The 16,314-nt window shown below is 41.0% G+C and overlaps 1 protein-coding gene across 8 annotated transcripts in view; it reads right to left on the bottom strand.

Annotated features, from left to right (window-relative positions):
* Positions 1 to 16,314, bottom strand: part of KALRN (kalirin RhoGEF kinase) — a 459,777-nt gene that overhangs the window by 152,691 nt on the left and 290,772 nt on the right. For all 8 annotated transcript variants that reach the window (XM_054277949.1, XM_054277952.1, XM_054277950.1 and 5 more), the window contains exons 14-15: positions 9,593 to 9,788; positions 3,825 to 3,991 (exon numbers count right to left, since the gene is read on the bottom strand). In XM_054277949.1, coding sequence (XP_054133924.1) covers positions 3,825 to 3,991; positions 9,593 to 9,788 — 363 coding nt within the window. The remainder of the gene's footprint in view (positions 1 to 3,824; positions 3,992 to 9,592; positions 9,789 to 16,314) is intronic.

Below are 16,314 nucleotides of genomic sequence, written 5' to 3'. Positions count from 1 at the left end.
CTCATCTGAGATTTGCATCAGCTATTTTCATACTAACGTTTCCCTCTTGCTTGTGTTGTTTACATAAGTAAAGTAAGGAAAAAAAAATTCAATTGCACGACCAAAGCTCCTTAAGTCTAAGCTCAAAGCCCCTGCAGAGACATTCCTTGTGTCCCTGGTGTAGAACTGCCTGGAAAGGGGCATTTACACATTTGTATCTGGTTTACAAGACCTGCTCACAAAGTGACTTCTACTCATATAGTGCTTAATGCCTTTTCATTAAAATATATAGAAAAGCTCTTAATACAGGACCAAAGCACTTCCATGATTATTTCCTGTATTAGTAGTTTCACCATTATTTTGCAAAGTGCAGACAGGCCAACCCTAAAAGACAGTTTTAAAAAGATATTTTCTACAAATTACAGATTTTATCAGCTTTGTAGAAGCAATGACTAAATAATTCTGGAGTTAAATAAAACTTCAAAGACTTTCTTATACATCCTAACAATTTTTTATAACAGAGAAGCAGAAACAATTTTATGGGCTCTTATATAAAAGCCACTTGTCACTGGAGAACAGTTTTACTTCAAGGCATGGGTTAACAGGGCAACCACCACAACTCTGAAACAACTCCCACCTTTGACTCCAATTTGCTATGGAGGGAGGCTATGCTCCTGTACAGGGATTCTCTGTAATTAAATAATAGTACCAAATTCTTCTAAAACCCCTAATTTCTTCCCTGGAACTCTGCCATCTTCACTGAATCAGACTCAGTCAGAGTCAGACTCAACAGGAAAAATAAAGATTGAGGCACCCCTTGTGCAGCCATCCTTAAGAAATGAGAGCTCTGTACCATGCAGTGCTTTTGTCTACTGCTCAGTTTAGTCAGAATGTTTCTAGAAATGTTTCTTCATGTTTCTAAAAAAGACTTAGGCCCTTGCTATGGATAATTGTCCAGTAAGATAAAAAAAGATTTTCAGCTTTAGGAGACAAAACAATCTAAGTGAATCTTTTACACTCCAGACCCTTTGCAGCTTCCTTCAAAAGCTTTTACTAATACAGACCCAACCATCAAGAACAGCTTCTGGTAATTCTAACCATGTTTAAAACATCATTCCTTTCCCAGGAGCTATTTGACATTAGATTAGGAAAAAACAAATTTATTCACTGTCTCTCAAATGACTACTTCCCATCATCCTTTGGACATATATATTTTGAAGCAAATCTAATGCCAAACAGCAAAAATAGATGGATAACAAGCACATCAAAAGGATTAAATATATCTTCAAAACAACCTGGAGAGCAAGTGTAATGGGACACCTTGAGGATATCTTGGAGCAAATTAGGTCAAGTTCAAAACTTATTTTAAAAAAAAGCCCAAACCATACAAAGATAAATTAAGGGGATAGGGAAGCCAAACAGCTGCAGGCACAGCATTAGAGTTTGTTTTTTTAAACTGATCTCCACAAATCTATTCTGCCATTACTTTTATGTAAGCAGTCCAAGCGCTATAGTTTCTGTCAGAAATGAGTAGGATCCAAATGAGGGATAATCAGGCTTGGGCAGAATTTTTCTTAATAACAAAGACCTTGTGAATTACTGATCTTTTCTATTTCCACTCTAAAGCAGTTCACAGAACATCTCATTTGGAATTGTTCCACTTTAACGGCCCCAAACTTCAATTCATTGTCTTGGCATTCAAACCCTTGGTGCATATGATATAAAGCAGAAATCTCTGGTAAATGAAACTTAAATAGATAGAGACAGTTTAAAGACTTTTTATTTCCATGAACCATTATATCAAAATGCAAACACATGTACATGCAGCAGCTTTGACCAATTTTACTCTGTCAGCAGAACTTAACACAGCTACAGGAGGTGTCTTGCAACGACCACATCTCAACTCATTCACAAGAGAAAGAGCAATTTGGTAATGAGATCATCCATCATCACAGATGCACTAAACTGAAAGTGAAGGAAACCTGGACCAGACTGGAGATGAACTACAAGCCAAAATCAATACATTTCCCAATTTCACTAAATGGTTGGGAATATGACTCATCTACAGGAAACCAAATAGATAAGACACAGAAATATTTTAACGTGCCTCTTTCTAAGGGAGATTGTAGCTGTGGTAATTTATAGGTTAAGAAAAGGGGTGCTTAGTATTCAGCTGAACAAATAAAATGTTTTTTCACAACTGGTTTGCTGGGAGGTCACATAATAACAAAGGCTCTGATGGTCCCAAGATCTGTTAAGGAAATACTAATTCAAGGCAGCTGTTCTCTCACAGTAAGTATTAGCTCAGTCTTATAACCATTTCCTTTGGGTAGATCTCAGTTGTAAAATAGTTAAGCAGATATTTGATAATAAGGCAAATAACATCAGGTACACCTGCAGAAAGTGCTGCAGTGCCACTGAATGGCTGCAGGAGCAGGCACAGGGCTGACTGCCCTTCCCCCCAGACAAGGGGAGAACCTGCAGCTTTAGCCTTTCTGCTACACATGAAACTCCTCTCTGCTTTCTGTCATAAGTTAAATTGGCTCTGCTTTACCAGAAATCTATCACATACACCTCCAGGCTTAGCTAAGCTAAGAAACTTCAGGAACCTATAAAAAAAAAGTACATACTTCATAATCATGTTAGGATGGTGGTTATAAATATCACAGAGTGTTATTTGTGAGGAGCTGATCTTCAATAATCACAAATGCAAAATGACCATATTTTAAAAATAAAAATTAGGAGAGTTCTACGCTACTTTTAGGTAGAGTTGAAAAATAGTCACATCAAAGGGGACTTTGAAAGAAAATGTATACACTGCTGTTAGTGCTGCCAGTTTGCTGAGTGTGAAGGATTTTTTTTGCTGTCAATGATAAAGCAATTCAGATAAAGCATCACTCAGTTATTCTGTCCTCAAAAGTGAATATTTATGATCATATGTACTGAGCATTCAGAGAGTGTATGTATGTGTTTAAGTAAACAAATGAGCAGGTATCTCTCATGAACACCTTGTAGTATTTGGAAACTTGTCCCAACACCAACCCCAACCCACCTATTTGTATAGTAAAATGGAAAACTGAATATTCCAGATGTCTCGAAAAACATTCTTGGTTTTCCTGATGAAATCAAGAACTTTCAATAAAAAGACAGACATAAACTAGAGTGTGAAGCCACCTATGGGCTAGGAAGCAGGAAGTGTAATGTTATCCTGTGCAGCAAAGGAAAACAAAGAAACATGAGGCATCCAAATTAAATATCAGGGAAAACCAAGGGAGGCAGAACATGACTGCCTATGCCAGGATGAAATGTGAAAGAAAGGCAATGTAATAATACTAAGTAGTCTAAACAAGTCCTGGGATCTAGAGACCATTGACAGATTTTTTTAAATCACCAGAAGATGTTAAAGATTCCTGCAAGACAGCAGATGTGTAACAATAAATGAAAAGGTGAAACTACCATAATGTCATACTTAGGCCTCACAGCTCAGTTTCCTTTGCTTTGGGCCTGTTTTCCAACTCAGCTTAAATCTGGGTCACAAATCAAATAATTATATTCCCAGAACACTTAGAGTCTGAGGCCATTTCTCCAGCTGAGAAGCTACATGGTCAGTTTTGCACAGAATTTACATAGCTACTCATGAAAACAAAAACATGGGAGAGCAGAGCCCCTTCTTATTCGCAAGGGGCCATTCTGTAACCTGTCAGTAAATCAACTACTGTTAAGGAAAGGGGGATTTAGACTGCCCCCCTAAAGGTTTGTCCCTTGTCAGACAGTGGCCTAGCAGTGTGAATGTATGCAATGGCTGAAAACCCTTCGAGCCCCTCATGTGCGGTCAAAACTCTCACCTGCTTGACCTCAGCCTGGAGGTGCCGGAGCTGCAGGCATTGCTCCAACCTCTTGTGAGTTTGGTCAGCATTCAGCTCCAGCTCATGCTGCTTCTCGTGAAGGAATTCCAGCAGTTCTTGAACCTGGGTTGCAAGATCAATGTCTTTTTCACAGATCAGCTCAATGCCTGTAACATTCAGAGAGAGAGAGAGATTATTGCACTTACTTGAAATTTCAATGTTGCATAACTGCAAACTTCAAATTTTTTGCCATTTAACACTTTGATTTGCAAGTGTCTGAGTAATTCTTTCTCACTTAACTTTCTCACATGTAATATTTGGCTTTCACAGCTCCCTTATCTTCATCACTACATTTTTCTACAAAGTGGTGTTTCTCTGGTGGTCATTGCTCATCTGACTCATCAGCATCTGGCCAGTCAGACTGACTTAAGCACAGTCTTGCTCAAAAACTTGCATGGACATAAAATTTTTAAAAAGACAGAAAAATCCTCAGGTTTTTAGGATAATTAATTAACTTATACTTTAGAAATGCATGTTAAAAAAAGAAGAAAAAACTAGAAGAAAAAAGAGATAAGGAAGAAAATACAAAAGTCAAAGAGATCTACAGTAGTGCAGGGAGCTCCATAGAGAAAAACTTTTTCTATCTGGATGCTTGTAGAGGATCATCAACAATGAATTAGTTTAAATGAGACTTTATTTCATCCAGAATTTTTCCACAGACTGACTTTTGTCCAATCCTCACACAGCAGACAGAAAGGGTGTCTTAGTACCACATCTCCCGCCCTTGCATCCTATGTGAACTTCCTAACCCCTCAAAGGCCTGGTCTGATTTCATGGCCCTGACTTGATCAGGAGATTGAAATAGAGACTTCCTGAAGCCCTTCCTACCTCCTGAATGTTTTTTCTGACATTGTGAGCCTTGTGTGCAGTGTTTACTTGAAATACAGTGCAGAGCTTCACACCTTCCTTCTGGGTGCCACTGATGTGATTGGGATGCTGTGTTCGCCACCAGTGCAACTGGAAGGTTTGGCCTGGAGGAAATATGATATCATCCCATGGTACTGCAGTCCCTGGGATTGCAAACTAATAAAGACCCTTCCCTTATGAAGGTCTACTGGAATTTTGCCATTGGCCTCAAAGCAGGAAGGATAAGGAACCTCACATAAAAATATTATGATTGCAGTAATGCTGAGAAAACACCGCACTTTCCTCCAAAGCCATTTGATTTAACAGAATAATTTAGGATTTAAAAAGAAATGTGTTAATTAGAAGTTGCTGAAAAAAAGTCTTGGACATATTTTGAAAATCATTTAGAAAGTTGTCTTTACCTCCCTCTTTATCCTCCTCAGAGACTCATGACTTTCATTCAGCAGTATCTACACAGTGCAGCACACAAAATAAATACGACCTTATTACTAACCCTATCCCTTTTCCTGGTTTCTGGTTTTATCAGAAAAAGCACATGGGAATGCAAATGATTGGCTTATTCTCTTTCCCAGCCAAAACAAAACAGTTCCTTCATTACCAAATACAGTGGAATGGCCCCTGGCTTCCCATTTAAAACCGGAAATTTAATATATGTTTCTATTCTTGGGAGTGAAGTTCTTCTCAATTGCCAGACACCAGGCATTGTTGCTGCAATTAGCCTGCATATGGTTCTGTATTCTGAGGACATGATGGCTTTTTGTATGCTCGACTTCACCACACCTATTGGATATTAAATGCACAGCTTTGCCTCCCGCACGCTCAGCTGGTGCAGCTCTGATGGTGCTAACTCATCAGCAGCAACCAGGGAACTGCCTGGGATGCTATCCAAGGGCAGTGTGTGCTCCCCATGATGAATGATCTGCCCTTTCCTGCTTGTCGCATGTCACACAGATTTATTCTGCGGTGCCAGCACATGCGGTGAGAGCGCTTTTTCTTCTCAAGTATTGGTTGGCAAAACAGAGAGCCTTGTTTCCTGAATAATTTCATACATATTATCTTTACATTGTGTTTTGACAGCTAGAAAAGCCCAGCTGACTTTCTGATAAAATGAACTTGGTTGCCATTTTCTTCTTCTGCCTCAAACAGTGCAGCAGATGTCAAGTGAGTGATATTGAATTGAAAATGTTTTTAAAAAATACTACAGGTAAGAGTACTGAGCCACACTAACTGGCATCCTACAAAACATACATTAGTGACACCTGAACTGCTGGCAATGTGAGATAGAATTCAGTCTAGGGAGGGGTATTGCTTTTTAACCCGTACAAAACTGTTCTGAAACTGCTATAAATCTGCTTTATGCTGAAATATTAAGAGCCTGTGATAGCAGAGTTTATATTCTCTTCTTAGCAATATAAACTACAGTTATAATTAACTATAAAGGACATCACAAAGCAAATGAAATGGATTTCTGCTTCCCTTTTAAGCAATGCAACACTGGGAAAAGAGGTGAACAATGTTAGCTTGATGACCAGGAAGCAAAAGGACTTTGAATCTTACGCATATCATCAGGCAGGTACTGAATAAATATCCTCAACTTCTGCTCTACAGTGTATTTTAGGTTTGACTTAGAAGCAATTTGTCTAAGATAATAAAAGGAGCTCTGTAAACCATTAGAGACCCCCAGCTGGGGGCTCATTATGACAATGATATTGACAATGCAAATGGACTTTATTAATCAAATAAATTTGCACAATCAATTAACCAGTGATTAGAGTGTAACTGCTTTTAATGCCTAAAATCAGACTAACTAAGGTGCATATGCTAATAAATTACCTGAGCATGTTAACACCACAGCTTGGGCCTAAGTGCTTAATTACTCCTGAATAATTATCCTAAACTTTCTGTGGGAAATGGATTTCTCAGAAGTGTCCAGGTTGTCACTTTTGGAAACACCAGGCTCCTTCAATGTATTGAGTTAGGCATCCAGAAAAATCAATAAGTATTTCTGAGAGTATTTACCCACATATTTAGCTTTGCTATCAGCAGTAGAGCTAAAATCAAACAGGAAAAATAGCAGATAGGTTCCTTGAAACAAAAAGGGCTGGCTCATTAGAAACTCCAGTCTTGTGAGAATATTACTATTATAGTCTCTACATACAAATATGTTTCCTGATTGACACAGATTTTAGTGACAATCTGCAAGTACTGCAAAATTTCAGGAAATGCAACCTGACTTCCAGATCTTACCTATTCCCTAAAAAAACCAAACATTTCTTTAAAAATAATTATTCTGATGGAGAAAACAGTCTAATCCAGGCTCACTTGCACATGCTGGAGCACTGGAAGGAATCACAGGAACACAACCCTGAGCTGGATGGGACTTTGGAAATACTGGGCATGCAGAGAAGCCTGATTGTGTGGATGCCCTCAATATCCACAGACTCTGACCTGGTGCATCACAGAACCCCTGGATTTATTGTAACAACATAAGAATGTTCACAGGGATTGCCAGACACTCCACAGCTTACTAAGGGTCAGTGCTTCAAGTCTGCATCAGACATGCAAAAATCATGGCTGAATGTCCAAAACCTTCTTTTTCTACCTCAAGACTTCCAAGTGAAAAAGCCATCATAAATGGCAGCACATGGATGTAATTTTATCTGACAGACTTGCTGGCTTAAAAACCTCCAAGACAAACGAGAGAGTGATCAAAACCAAGTCAGTCTCCTGTGTGGCATGTTGAAAAGAATAAAGCTCAAAGAGAGTATAGGGAAGCTAAGAAACTTGGTCAATTAAGGGTGGCTGGTTAGGTAGAATGGCTCTGGAAAATCACATTTTTTCTGGCTCTATCTTCTGTAGCTACAGCTGGGTTTTGATTATAGCAGTGGTGACAGTGTACAATAGGAAGCAGCAATAGCAGCTGATTTCCCAGAACCTTTGCAAGTTTTCAGCTCTGGCAGGTAAGAACAATCATCCCCTACCCCATACCTTGAATAGCTATGATAAAGGATTCAGCAAGAGGGAGTAAAATTCATTCACTTTTTTATTAAGGATAACTGTTCTTTCTGAAGTAAGAAGCAGTAGGCTCCCAAGTACTACCTTTCTCCCTTATTTTTCCATTCTCCCAGCATTTAGCATTCCATGTATACTAGACATGGCCATTACCTTTGATTTACTGCAGTTACTCTACATCCCCATAGGACTTCTGCTTCCCTGATTTTGAGAGCAGTGGATTTTTATTAGGTAAGCTTCATAGAAAGTGGCCTCAGAGAATCTTACAAAAACATTTTACAAGTCAATTCATTGAGTTGCTAACCTTTTGTCAGCAATCCAAAAGAAGTTGTTTCTAACTTCTTGACAAACACAGAACTTATTTTTTATTTTCTAAAACTCAGCCACTGAGGCTCCCGACTGTGCTCTGTTCTGCATCATATTCTTTACCTCCCATGGATTCCTTCAGGATGAAAAACGCAAACAGACAAAAGAGCACAAATATCTTAACCAATGTTTTAGGAGGAGTTTAACTCAGAAATCAGGGAGGCTGAAGCACAGGGCCAGGCATCGTGTGGGCAGATCTCAGAGAGGCTCACAGAATGCACCAGATTATCTAGTTCGCAACATCCTCCTGAAGCAGTCCTCAAGCCTCTGTTGAGTGCAGCCTGCCAAATCAGGCCGGATACTGCCAGATTGTTCTGAAGGTAGGTGCCTAGAGGTAAAATGTTTGCCAAAGAATAACACCATAAAATCCTTTTTATTTCAAACGAGGGAAAGAACAGGAACTGCTCTTGCTTTGCAATCTTTCCAAACATTTTAGAAGGTTAAAGCACTATATAAGTAACATTCACTTCTGGGCTTTATGCAGTGATTAATCTGAATTATGATATTCCTTTTCCAGATGCAAAATCCAAAGAAACAAAAAGTTTGACTCTTAGGATGTATTAGAAATTCTCTTATGCTGAGAAGAAGAGTAAAATCAGACAGACTCCCTACCAAAATGAATATAAACTTTCATTTAAGAACACATCTCAAAGGGCTTTTTTACACCCAAGCTGCTACCCTTAACTGCACTGTGAAAAGGAGAATTCCAGTATGGTTTATCATAATCCCCTTTTACACAAAACAATTCCACGTAGAACTGGCTGGAAGCTGGAAACAAGAGATCCATTTCATTACTGGTTTCAAGGCTCTCATATTTGGATTCTTTTCCAGAGGAATCTTGGATAACAATTCTTTCTCCCCTTACTCTCCCTCTCTTTCCCTTGGGCACGTCTGCACCCTGAAATGGGGAACAGGGAAAAGGTACTTGAGTTTGCAGAGAATGAAGCCAGCCCATCTGGTCAGTTTGACTCTCACTAAAGTCAATTTGCAATAAGATTAACAAGCTTAGGAGTCTAGAACCACTAGACTGCATCCAGACCTGAGGTCTGACTGCCCAGCTCAAGGATCTGGAGCTCTTGACTGCAGTGCTTGTTTCTGAGCTGGAGCAAGGACAAGAAACTTGTCTTGCCCTCCCCTCTCCATCCAGTTTGGAGTCAATCACACACTCCATCCTGCAGCTGTGAAACTTTCTGAATGAAACTTGAAATTCAGCTTCACTTCCTCAATGAGTTTCAATCTCAAAGAAACACCAGGTTTTTACATAAAATTCTGAATCAGAATTCTCAAAACTTGTGGAACATTTCTGGGAGTGGAGAGACAGGTATTGCCTATACTTATGTTAAAAGCTTATTTGATATGTAATGTGGTATTTTGGCTTGCTACGCATTTTGGGGGGTTTGGGCTTTTTCTTGGTTTTTTGTTTGGTTTTTTTTCATGTAAAATAGAGATCAAATTGTTCTCACCTGAAGCCTGGACCTCCATGATGTACTGGTGCAAGTCTTGCCCTTGCTGGATGACTTCAAAGGTCATGTTGTTCATGGCCAGTTTCCGCTCGGTGTGACGCTGCAATCGCTGCTCAGCCAGAGTGAGATCCTCAGTGTTGAAATCATTCATTTGCCTCAGCAGATCTTCATTCCAAGCATCCAGCTCTGCTGTAACCTTCATGGGCAGAAAACAGACACTCAGGATCAATGAAATAGCTTACTCTCAAACAATGTCTGGATCAGAAAATACTTCGCATTTTGACTCTGATCCAGAAACCTTCAAACTCCAGATCCTGCCCACTTAATGGTGACACTTCATATCATTCTTAGGTGAGGATCCATGAAAAGATTATCAGTCCAACAAAAACTGTCACCTTCCTTTCCCTTACATATCCCAAATGACGCTGGAAGAGAATACCCACTATATTCTCCTCGATGGCAGAACAAATGTTTATGAATATATTAAAATTAAATGAAAAAATAATGCTTCCAGAATTACAAAACACCCTGCAACCACACAATCCCCAAATGGCCTGAAGGTTTCTAAACCATTCATTTTGCAACACATTATATTTTACATATCACAGATGTAATGCACAACAGAGAAACATCACACTCAAGATTTAGGTGAATCATTTACAGATTCACAAATGAAACCTGTCTGTAACCAAAGACCTGACAGTAACTCCTGGGAACATGCAAAATCTTCTTTGCTTTCTCTGCTTCCTAATTGTGACATACAGGCTGATGATTTTAGCAGTCCATTTATTGTATCTTCTGCATTTTACATCTTTCTCCGCAGAAGCCAGCTGGTAGCAAAGTCCTCCAGTTTTGCCTGTGCAATTAAAGCAAGACCTAGTGTTCACCTAAGCAGCCCAGTCTCACCTCAACCCAAGTTCTGCTGCTGCAGGCAAAAAAGAGAGAATGTGCTAGTGACAATGAATGAGGGAGGGGGGACAAGGGAAATGGGAATTAACTTGTACAGTGCAGAATACAAGTCTTAGAAGGATTTAAAATTATTAAATAAATGACTTAATTCTGATTAATAGGTCAATTCCTCAGCTAAATAGCTAAATTCAGGAGAGCTAAAAGTAGATATCTACATTCCCACTTGTACACATTATGATGCAGTGAAAGTTCTCTGCTTCTCACTAAAAGTGCTCTTCAGGGCCTGTGTGCAGTGAGATGTTTAACTTCCTAAGGAACCAAGATTCAGAATTTCCCATTCAGCTTTCCTTACCAGAAAACATACATAATATGCAGCACAGGCTTAGGAAGAGGACCCAAAAGGACCAGTTCTCAGCCTTTCTCACATTAGAATGGACAAAAGCACAGAGTTTTGCACTAGAAGGAAAAAGTGCATGTTTTAGGCTCTGTTTTGAGAGAAGCAGAAAAGCAGACTTACTCAGTGAAGAACCTGGGACGCATCTGCGGAAGAGAAGGCAGAGCGTGGATATCCTGAGGGGTTTCTATTTTTCTTCAGCTTGTTCCTTTGCCCATTCCACTCAATTACCTTTAAATAATAGCTATCTCTCCAGTGTCTTTGCCCCCATTCCTCATTCCAGCAGCCTCTGATTCATTCACATATCACAGCAGGAGTCCCTGGACTGTGGAGACTTATTGGCAGACTTAACAGTTAGGGAAAAATGTCCAAAGTTGATGGTGGAAAAGAGCTTTACCAGATACATTTACATTTAGGGGTAGATGCTGTGCTAACAGTAATGAGAACTGAGGTGATCTTGACCTCATTTCAAACTACAAACAACAGAATTAATTCAGAGTGAGCACAGGTTCCTACAGCCATGACAGTAACACAAAGTTCAATGTAAATGTTCACTTGTTAAATGTAAATGCTCAGTGTTAATGTTGAGTTCCTTTCTGCTCTTTCTATGGAAAAGCACATGACATAAGTGAATCAGAACTTTCTCTTGGTAACTTCTCCACTTGGCTGCAGAAGGGACAGTGACCACTACTGCTTTTACTGCTTGTGGACAAGGGGGATAAAAGGGGTTTTGCTCCATTTCCCACAGTCCCCAGATCCAGCTAGGGAGGAAAGGATGGTACAGGCAGTGAGGATGCAAGGCCAGCAGCCAATGGTGCTCCATGTCACATTGTCAGGGCCAGGAACAGAGGCTAAGCCTGTGCCTGAGCAGCTCTGGACAGCTGGACACATCCAGCAGTGACAAAGCTGTGACAGTGAGTGCCAGCTGTGCCAGGCCAAGAGCACAGCCACCAGGGGAGGGAAGGAGCCTTTGAGTGAGGGCTGGTGAAGGAGTGACACTCATCCCCTGTGCTGGGTCAGGGGAAGAGAGGAAGGAATCAGGCACAGCAAGAGGTGGAACAACACCAAATTTCTCAGGCTAAGTGGGTACAGGAAGGCTGGGTACATTGCTCTGAGTAACAAACAGATGGCCAGCAGGGAATCTAAAGCACACTAAGGCAAGAAGCAATAGCAGGGATGTGATAACAACCCAGGTTTCCTGAATCCCAATCTGGTGCCCTATTCCAGAGACCATGCTGCTTTGTATATCTCATTAGGACATTTCCTTTTCTCTCTGTACAGACAATGTCTCAAAATCCCAGCATTTTCTGTACTTCAAACAGGACCATTTGGAAATAGTGCCAGAGTCTGAATGTACTGGTTTGTACTGGAAAATGATTTCTTTTTCTTGAGGAAGATGTAATTAGGCAGCTTTGTTAACTACAGACATATACTTTTCAAGTCTAAAAAATGGTTGCTTTCACAGATGAGTCAGGCCTTGATATTTTTGATAAAACTTGGACTGCATTAAACAGAAGCATCCTATCCCCTAAGCTGCAGCAAGATCCAATTGCACTGGGCCTGTCAGGAATTCTCTCATAAATGAGGGTCACTTGGCCATGAACTTGTTTTATTCCCTTTTGACAAAGAAGAATTGCTGATTAATTTACCCTGTTCATGTGTTTTGGTGGGAAGAACTGACGGTACTTATTTTATTCACTTTATTTACCAGTGTTAGTGATTCTAAATAGACCTCAGCACCACCCACATGCAGTGAGAGAAGGGAAGCCCTGCTGAAATAGAAGACTGGGGCTCTGCTCTGTTCTGCTGTGGCTTGAGAAAGCAATTTTACCAAAGCAGAAGGGTCCTGAGAGCAGCAGGAAGAGGAGTGCAAGGTCTACACTAGGATAGGAGCAGCCTTATCTCCTGGTTCCCAGGGGATAAAAAAGCTGCATGTGACTCATTGTCAGACACACTTCAGCCAACTCCTTGGAAGGGGCCACCCTCCTTTTCTGTGGGTCATATGAGGTCAGTGGCCAAGAAACAGCTCCCTATTACTAAAGGGAAGGTCAAACAACCCAGGAGTACTGGTGGGAGAAAACCACAACAAAGCTGTTGATTCCAATGAGCCTAGGAAGCACATTTTGTCATTCTTCACCTGAAACAGATGCTCCTGCTGCCATAAGAATGGGAGGAGAAGCAGCACAGGCAGTAAAGCCACTCTAGTATGAAGTGAGATATCTGAGATATCCTTATCAGAGAAAGGGAGGAGCATGTGAGTAAATGCTGGGTTTGTGTGAGCTCCATGTCCCAGAGCAGCTGTGGATACACAGCCCATGGCAGCCAGGTCTGTGTTCGTGCAGACACAGTGACCACAGTCTAGACCACAAAGCTCTTAGGCAGGAATCCTCCTAAAGCAGCAACTTAATATATCCAAATTCCCACTCCTGCTGCATTTGCTGCCTCCTGGATTTGTCATGTTGCAACATCAGCAAAAAACATGAGCAAATGGAGAGGGACATGTTCTTCAGTCCTGGCGAATGACAGCTGCAGAGAAGAGTACACAGGTGAAAAGCAGCAGCAGTAATAATGACAACAGGAGCAGCCCAGGCACCTTATGTCTACATTGCAGCTTGTGAATTATGCCAAGGAGCCTGCCAGAGCTGCAGCAGCTGCTGTGCAGGCAATTGTACATCTCCAACAATTTCTTGTCTAAATCCTTAAGTATATATTTTTTTATGGTGCTGATGATGAGATTTTCTACAAAAGGATGCTTGAATGCTGCTTGTTTGGCCTTAATCCAGTGTTCAACATCTAAAGTCATGTTTAATGGCAAGCAGAAAATTTTGTTTGCCAGTTGAAGGAGGTGGAGAGGGGAAGTGAGGAATCAAGTGAAAGAAGATAAATGCTATATGAAGAATGAATCACAGAGAAGCTGATATTCTGAAGTATGGGCTGAGGAAGGGCATATGAGGAGGAGGGAAGAAAGTTCTATCCTGGGAGCACAAGCTATCAACACAAAGTGAGTGGGCTTGAGAGGGATCTGAAAAAGAGTAAAAATGCCTGGGAAGAATAAGCAAATGTAGGAGGCAGGGTGGAGCAAAAATGATGGTGCAAGTAGGAAGAGAAGCAAAGGTGAGAAGAGTGGGTAGAGCATGGGGATGAGCCAGGAGAGGAAGAACAGTCACACAGGCACAGAGCAGATCTGCATTGAAAAGACAAGATCTACCTCATTTCAAGAGAAAAAAGGTGACAGCCATATAGCTGGGATTAACAGTGGGGATGGATGGGATGAGAGGTAGGATTTGATCCAGGAAGGAAAAAAAAAAAATCCACATCCTGGATGCAGAGGGAACGTCTGTGAGCCCACAAAGTGAGGAATTATAATAGAATTGGTAAGATCAGATCTCTAAGGCACTCACCAGAGATGGGGCAACAGGAATGCCAAGGGTAAGAACATTCAGAGCAGGCTGAAGGAGCAGAGGCCTGGATGTGACAGTGTAAGTGGGTCTAGGAGCAGACTGAGATGGGAAAGGGTAAATGGAACTGTCATTTCTACAGATCATATCAGCAGAAAGTTTGCTGTTCCTCTTTCTCAGGCCCTGGCTTTGGCTGATGCTGTGCAAAATGACAACACTGTCACCCCCTTTTTTTGACAACAGACAGAGACGCCACACTGGCTTAGTGGGGACCTGAGCCACTGAAGTGTGAAAGGACTGTCACAGTGATGATTCTGCTCCAGTGCTTTGGACTCCTTTGAATCCAAAAAATATCTGGAGCAACAATGGAATTCAGTTCCAAAACACAGGGTGCCCAGAACAGCTTAGAGCATTCCTTCCCTTAAAATGAAGGCACATGCAGTTGGAAAACTGAGTTTAGATGGAAAAGAGAAACAAAAACCCACTAAGCAAGAAACATTACAGGATCCCATCTTATGAACAGAAAAGGTGGAAATTTCTTTCAAATCTATCTCAAAAGCTCTGTAACACTTATTTCTAATAAAGAAGTTCACATCTGTGTGTCAGCTCTTAGTCACTTAGGGGGCTACAAAACATCTTATACCTTCATGCAGGCAGCTAATGCTCTTGAAAGGTACAGCTAGTATTATAAACGTGGAATAGGATGCTCAAATGAGTTGTAAATAACAGTGAAATGAGCTGCTGTGAAAGCAGGCCCCTGTTTCCTCCTAAACTCATTCTCAGGGATTGTTGTGAACAGCCAGAAGAGGCAGCAAGAGAAATCAGGACTGAAAAATTTAATTAGCAGGGGAAATGGAGCCAAAGAAATTGAATGGGGGAAAATTAGATATCCAGCAGGTGAAGGTTTTAGTGATCATGGGTTTTTTGAAATATAACAAACAGCTTAGAAGATCTAATTTATATAGTGCAGTGGGAACCCCCTTAATCCCTCTCAGGACTGTCCTGGTGTAGGAATCACATTACTCTAAGACTACAGAAAACAGGGTCTGTCTAGCATTTCACATTGTAGGAAAAGAAACAATACATCCAAGGGAAGGAGCTGGATACCTCCACTTTCCTAGGAAAGGGAGAAGTGTCACAGCATATATCACAGTTGAGACAGCCATGACGCACAGAGTATCAGCACACAATTTCAGAAGGCTTTAAACATTCACCCATACCACATCAGAAGGCCACAGGCATCTGCCCTCCTTGCTCTTTAGCCCAACCTTTTATACCCCCATGTTGATGCATTGCACCTGTGTGCCCTCTGCTCCCTTTGGTGGTTGGTCAGTGCCCCTGGGCACTCCATGGCTCATTGCTGTCAGTGCTGCTCACCTGCTGCTCACAGCTGAGCCCATTGGGGATGAGGCTTGGCCATCCTGCTCCCAGTTACCACAAACTGTGCACCTACAGGTGTGGAAGGTTTTTTTTGAGGTAACCAACAAATGTTGCTGCACATGTATTGGCTGAGATCATTCCTGTTCTCATTTTAGAGGCCTACAGGTGAATTTGGTAATCTCTCTACAAAAGCTTAAAGGGAAAAATATGCAGAAAGACTCTGCATGGCAGTAATTTTTTAGGGGTTGCCACTCAGGGCATTATACCATTTGGTTCATATACATTTACTCAGCATTTTGCTGTAAATTTGCATTCACTCAAATAATGGTTAGTAAGCCTTTAAATTACTATTTCTGAAGCAAGGGACAAAGTATACTTGACAGATCTTCCTGAGGATATAACTCTGGAGCACACCTGTGCTTTGTATGTAAAATGCACTCAGTGTGGTGCCAGCACAGCTGCTGATGCCTGCCAGCCCTTACCCCTCCAGCCCTGCTCCTGATTCCCTCACAGCAGATCAGCTCCCACATTCACATTTCAGGAAACCTCCCAAGTTACCTGGCTGGCTGTACAAACTCAATCAGTCTGTATCATATAGAAAGACCAACCATATAATCCCAAGGATCCCATGTTGTTTTGAA

Source organism: Melozone crissalis, unplaced genomic scaffold (assembly GCF_028551555.1).
Source record: "Melozone crissalis strain CALT ecotype California unplaced genomic scaffold, PUWL_Pcris_2 ptg000023l_1, whole genome shotgun sequence".
In the NCBI taxonomy this organism is placed as follows: Eukaryota; Metazoa; Chordata; class Aves; order Passeriformes; family Passerellidae; genus Melozone; species Melozone crissalis.
Note: the sequence above shows the minus strand (reverse complement) of the source record. Positions and strands in the feature narration are given on the sequence as shown.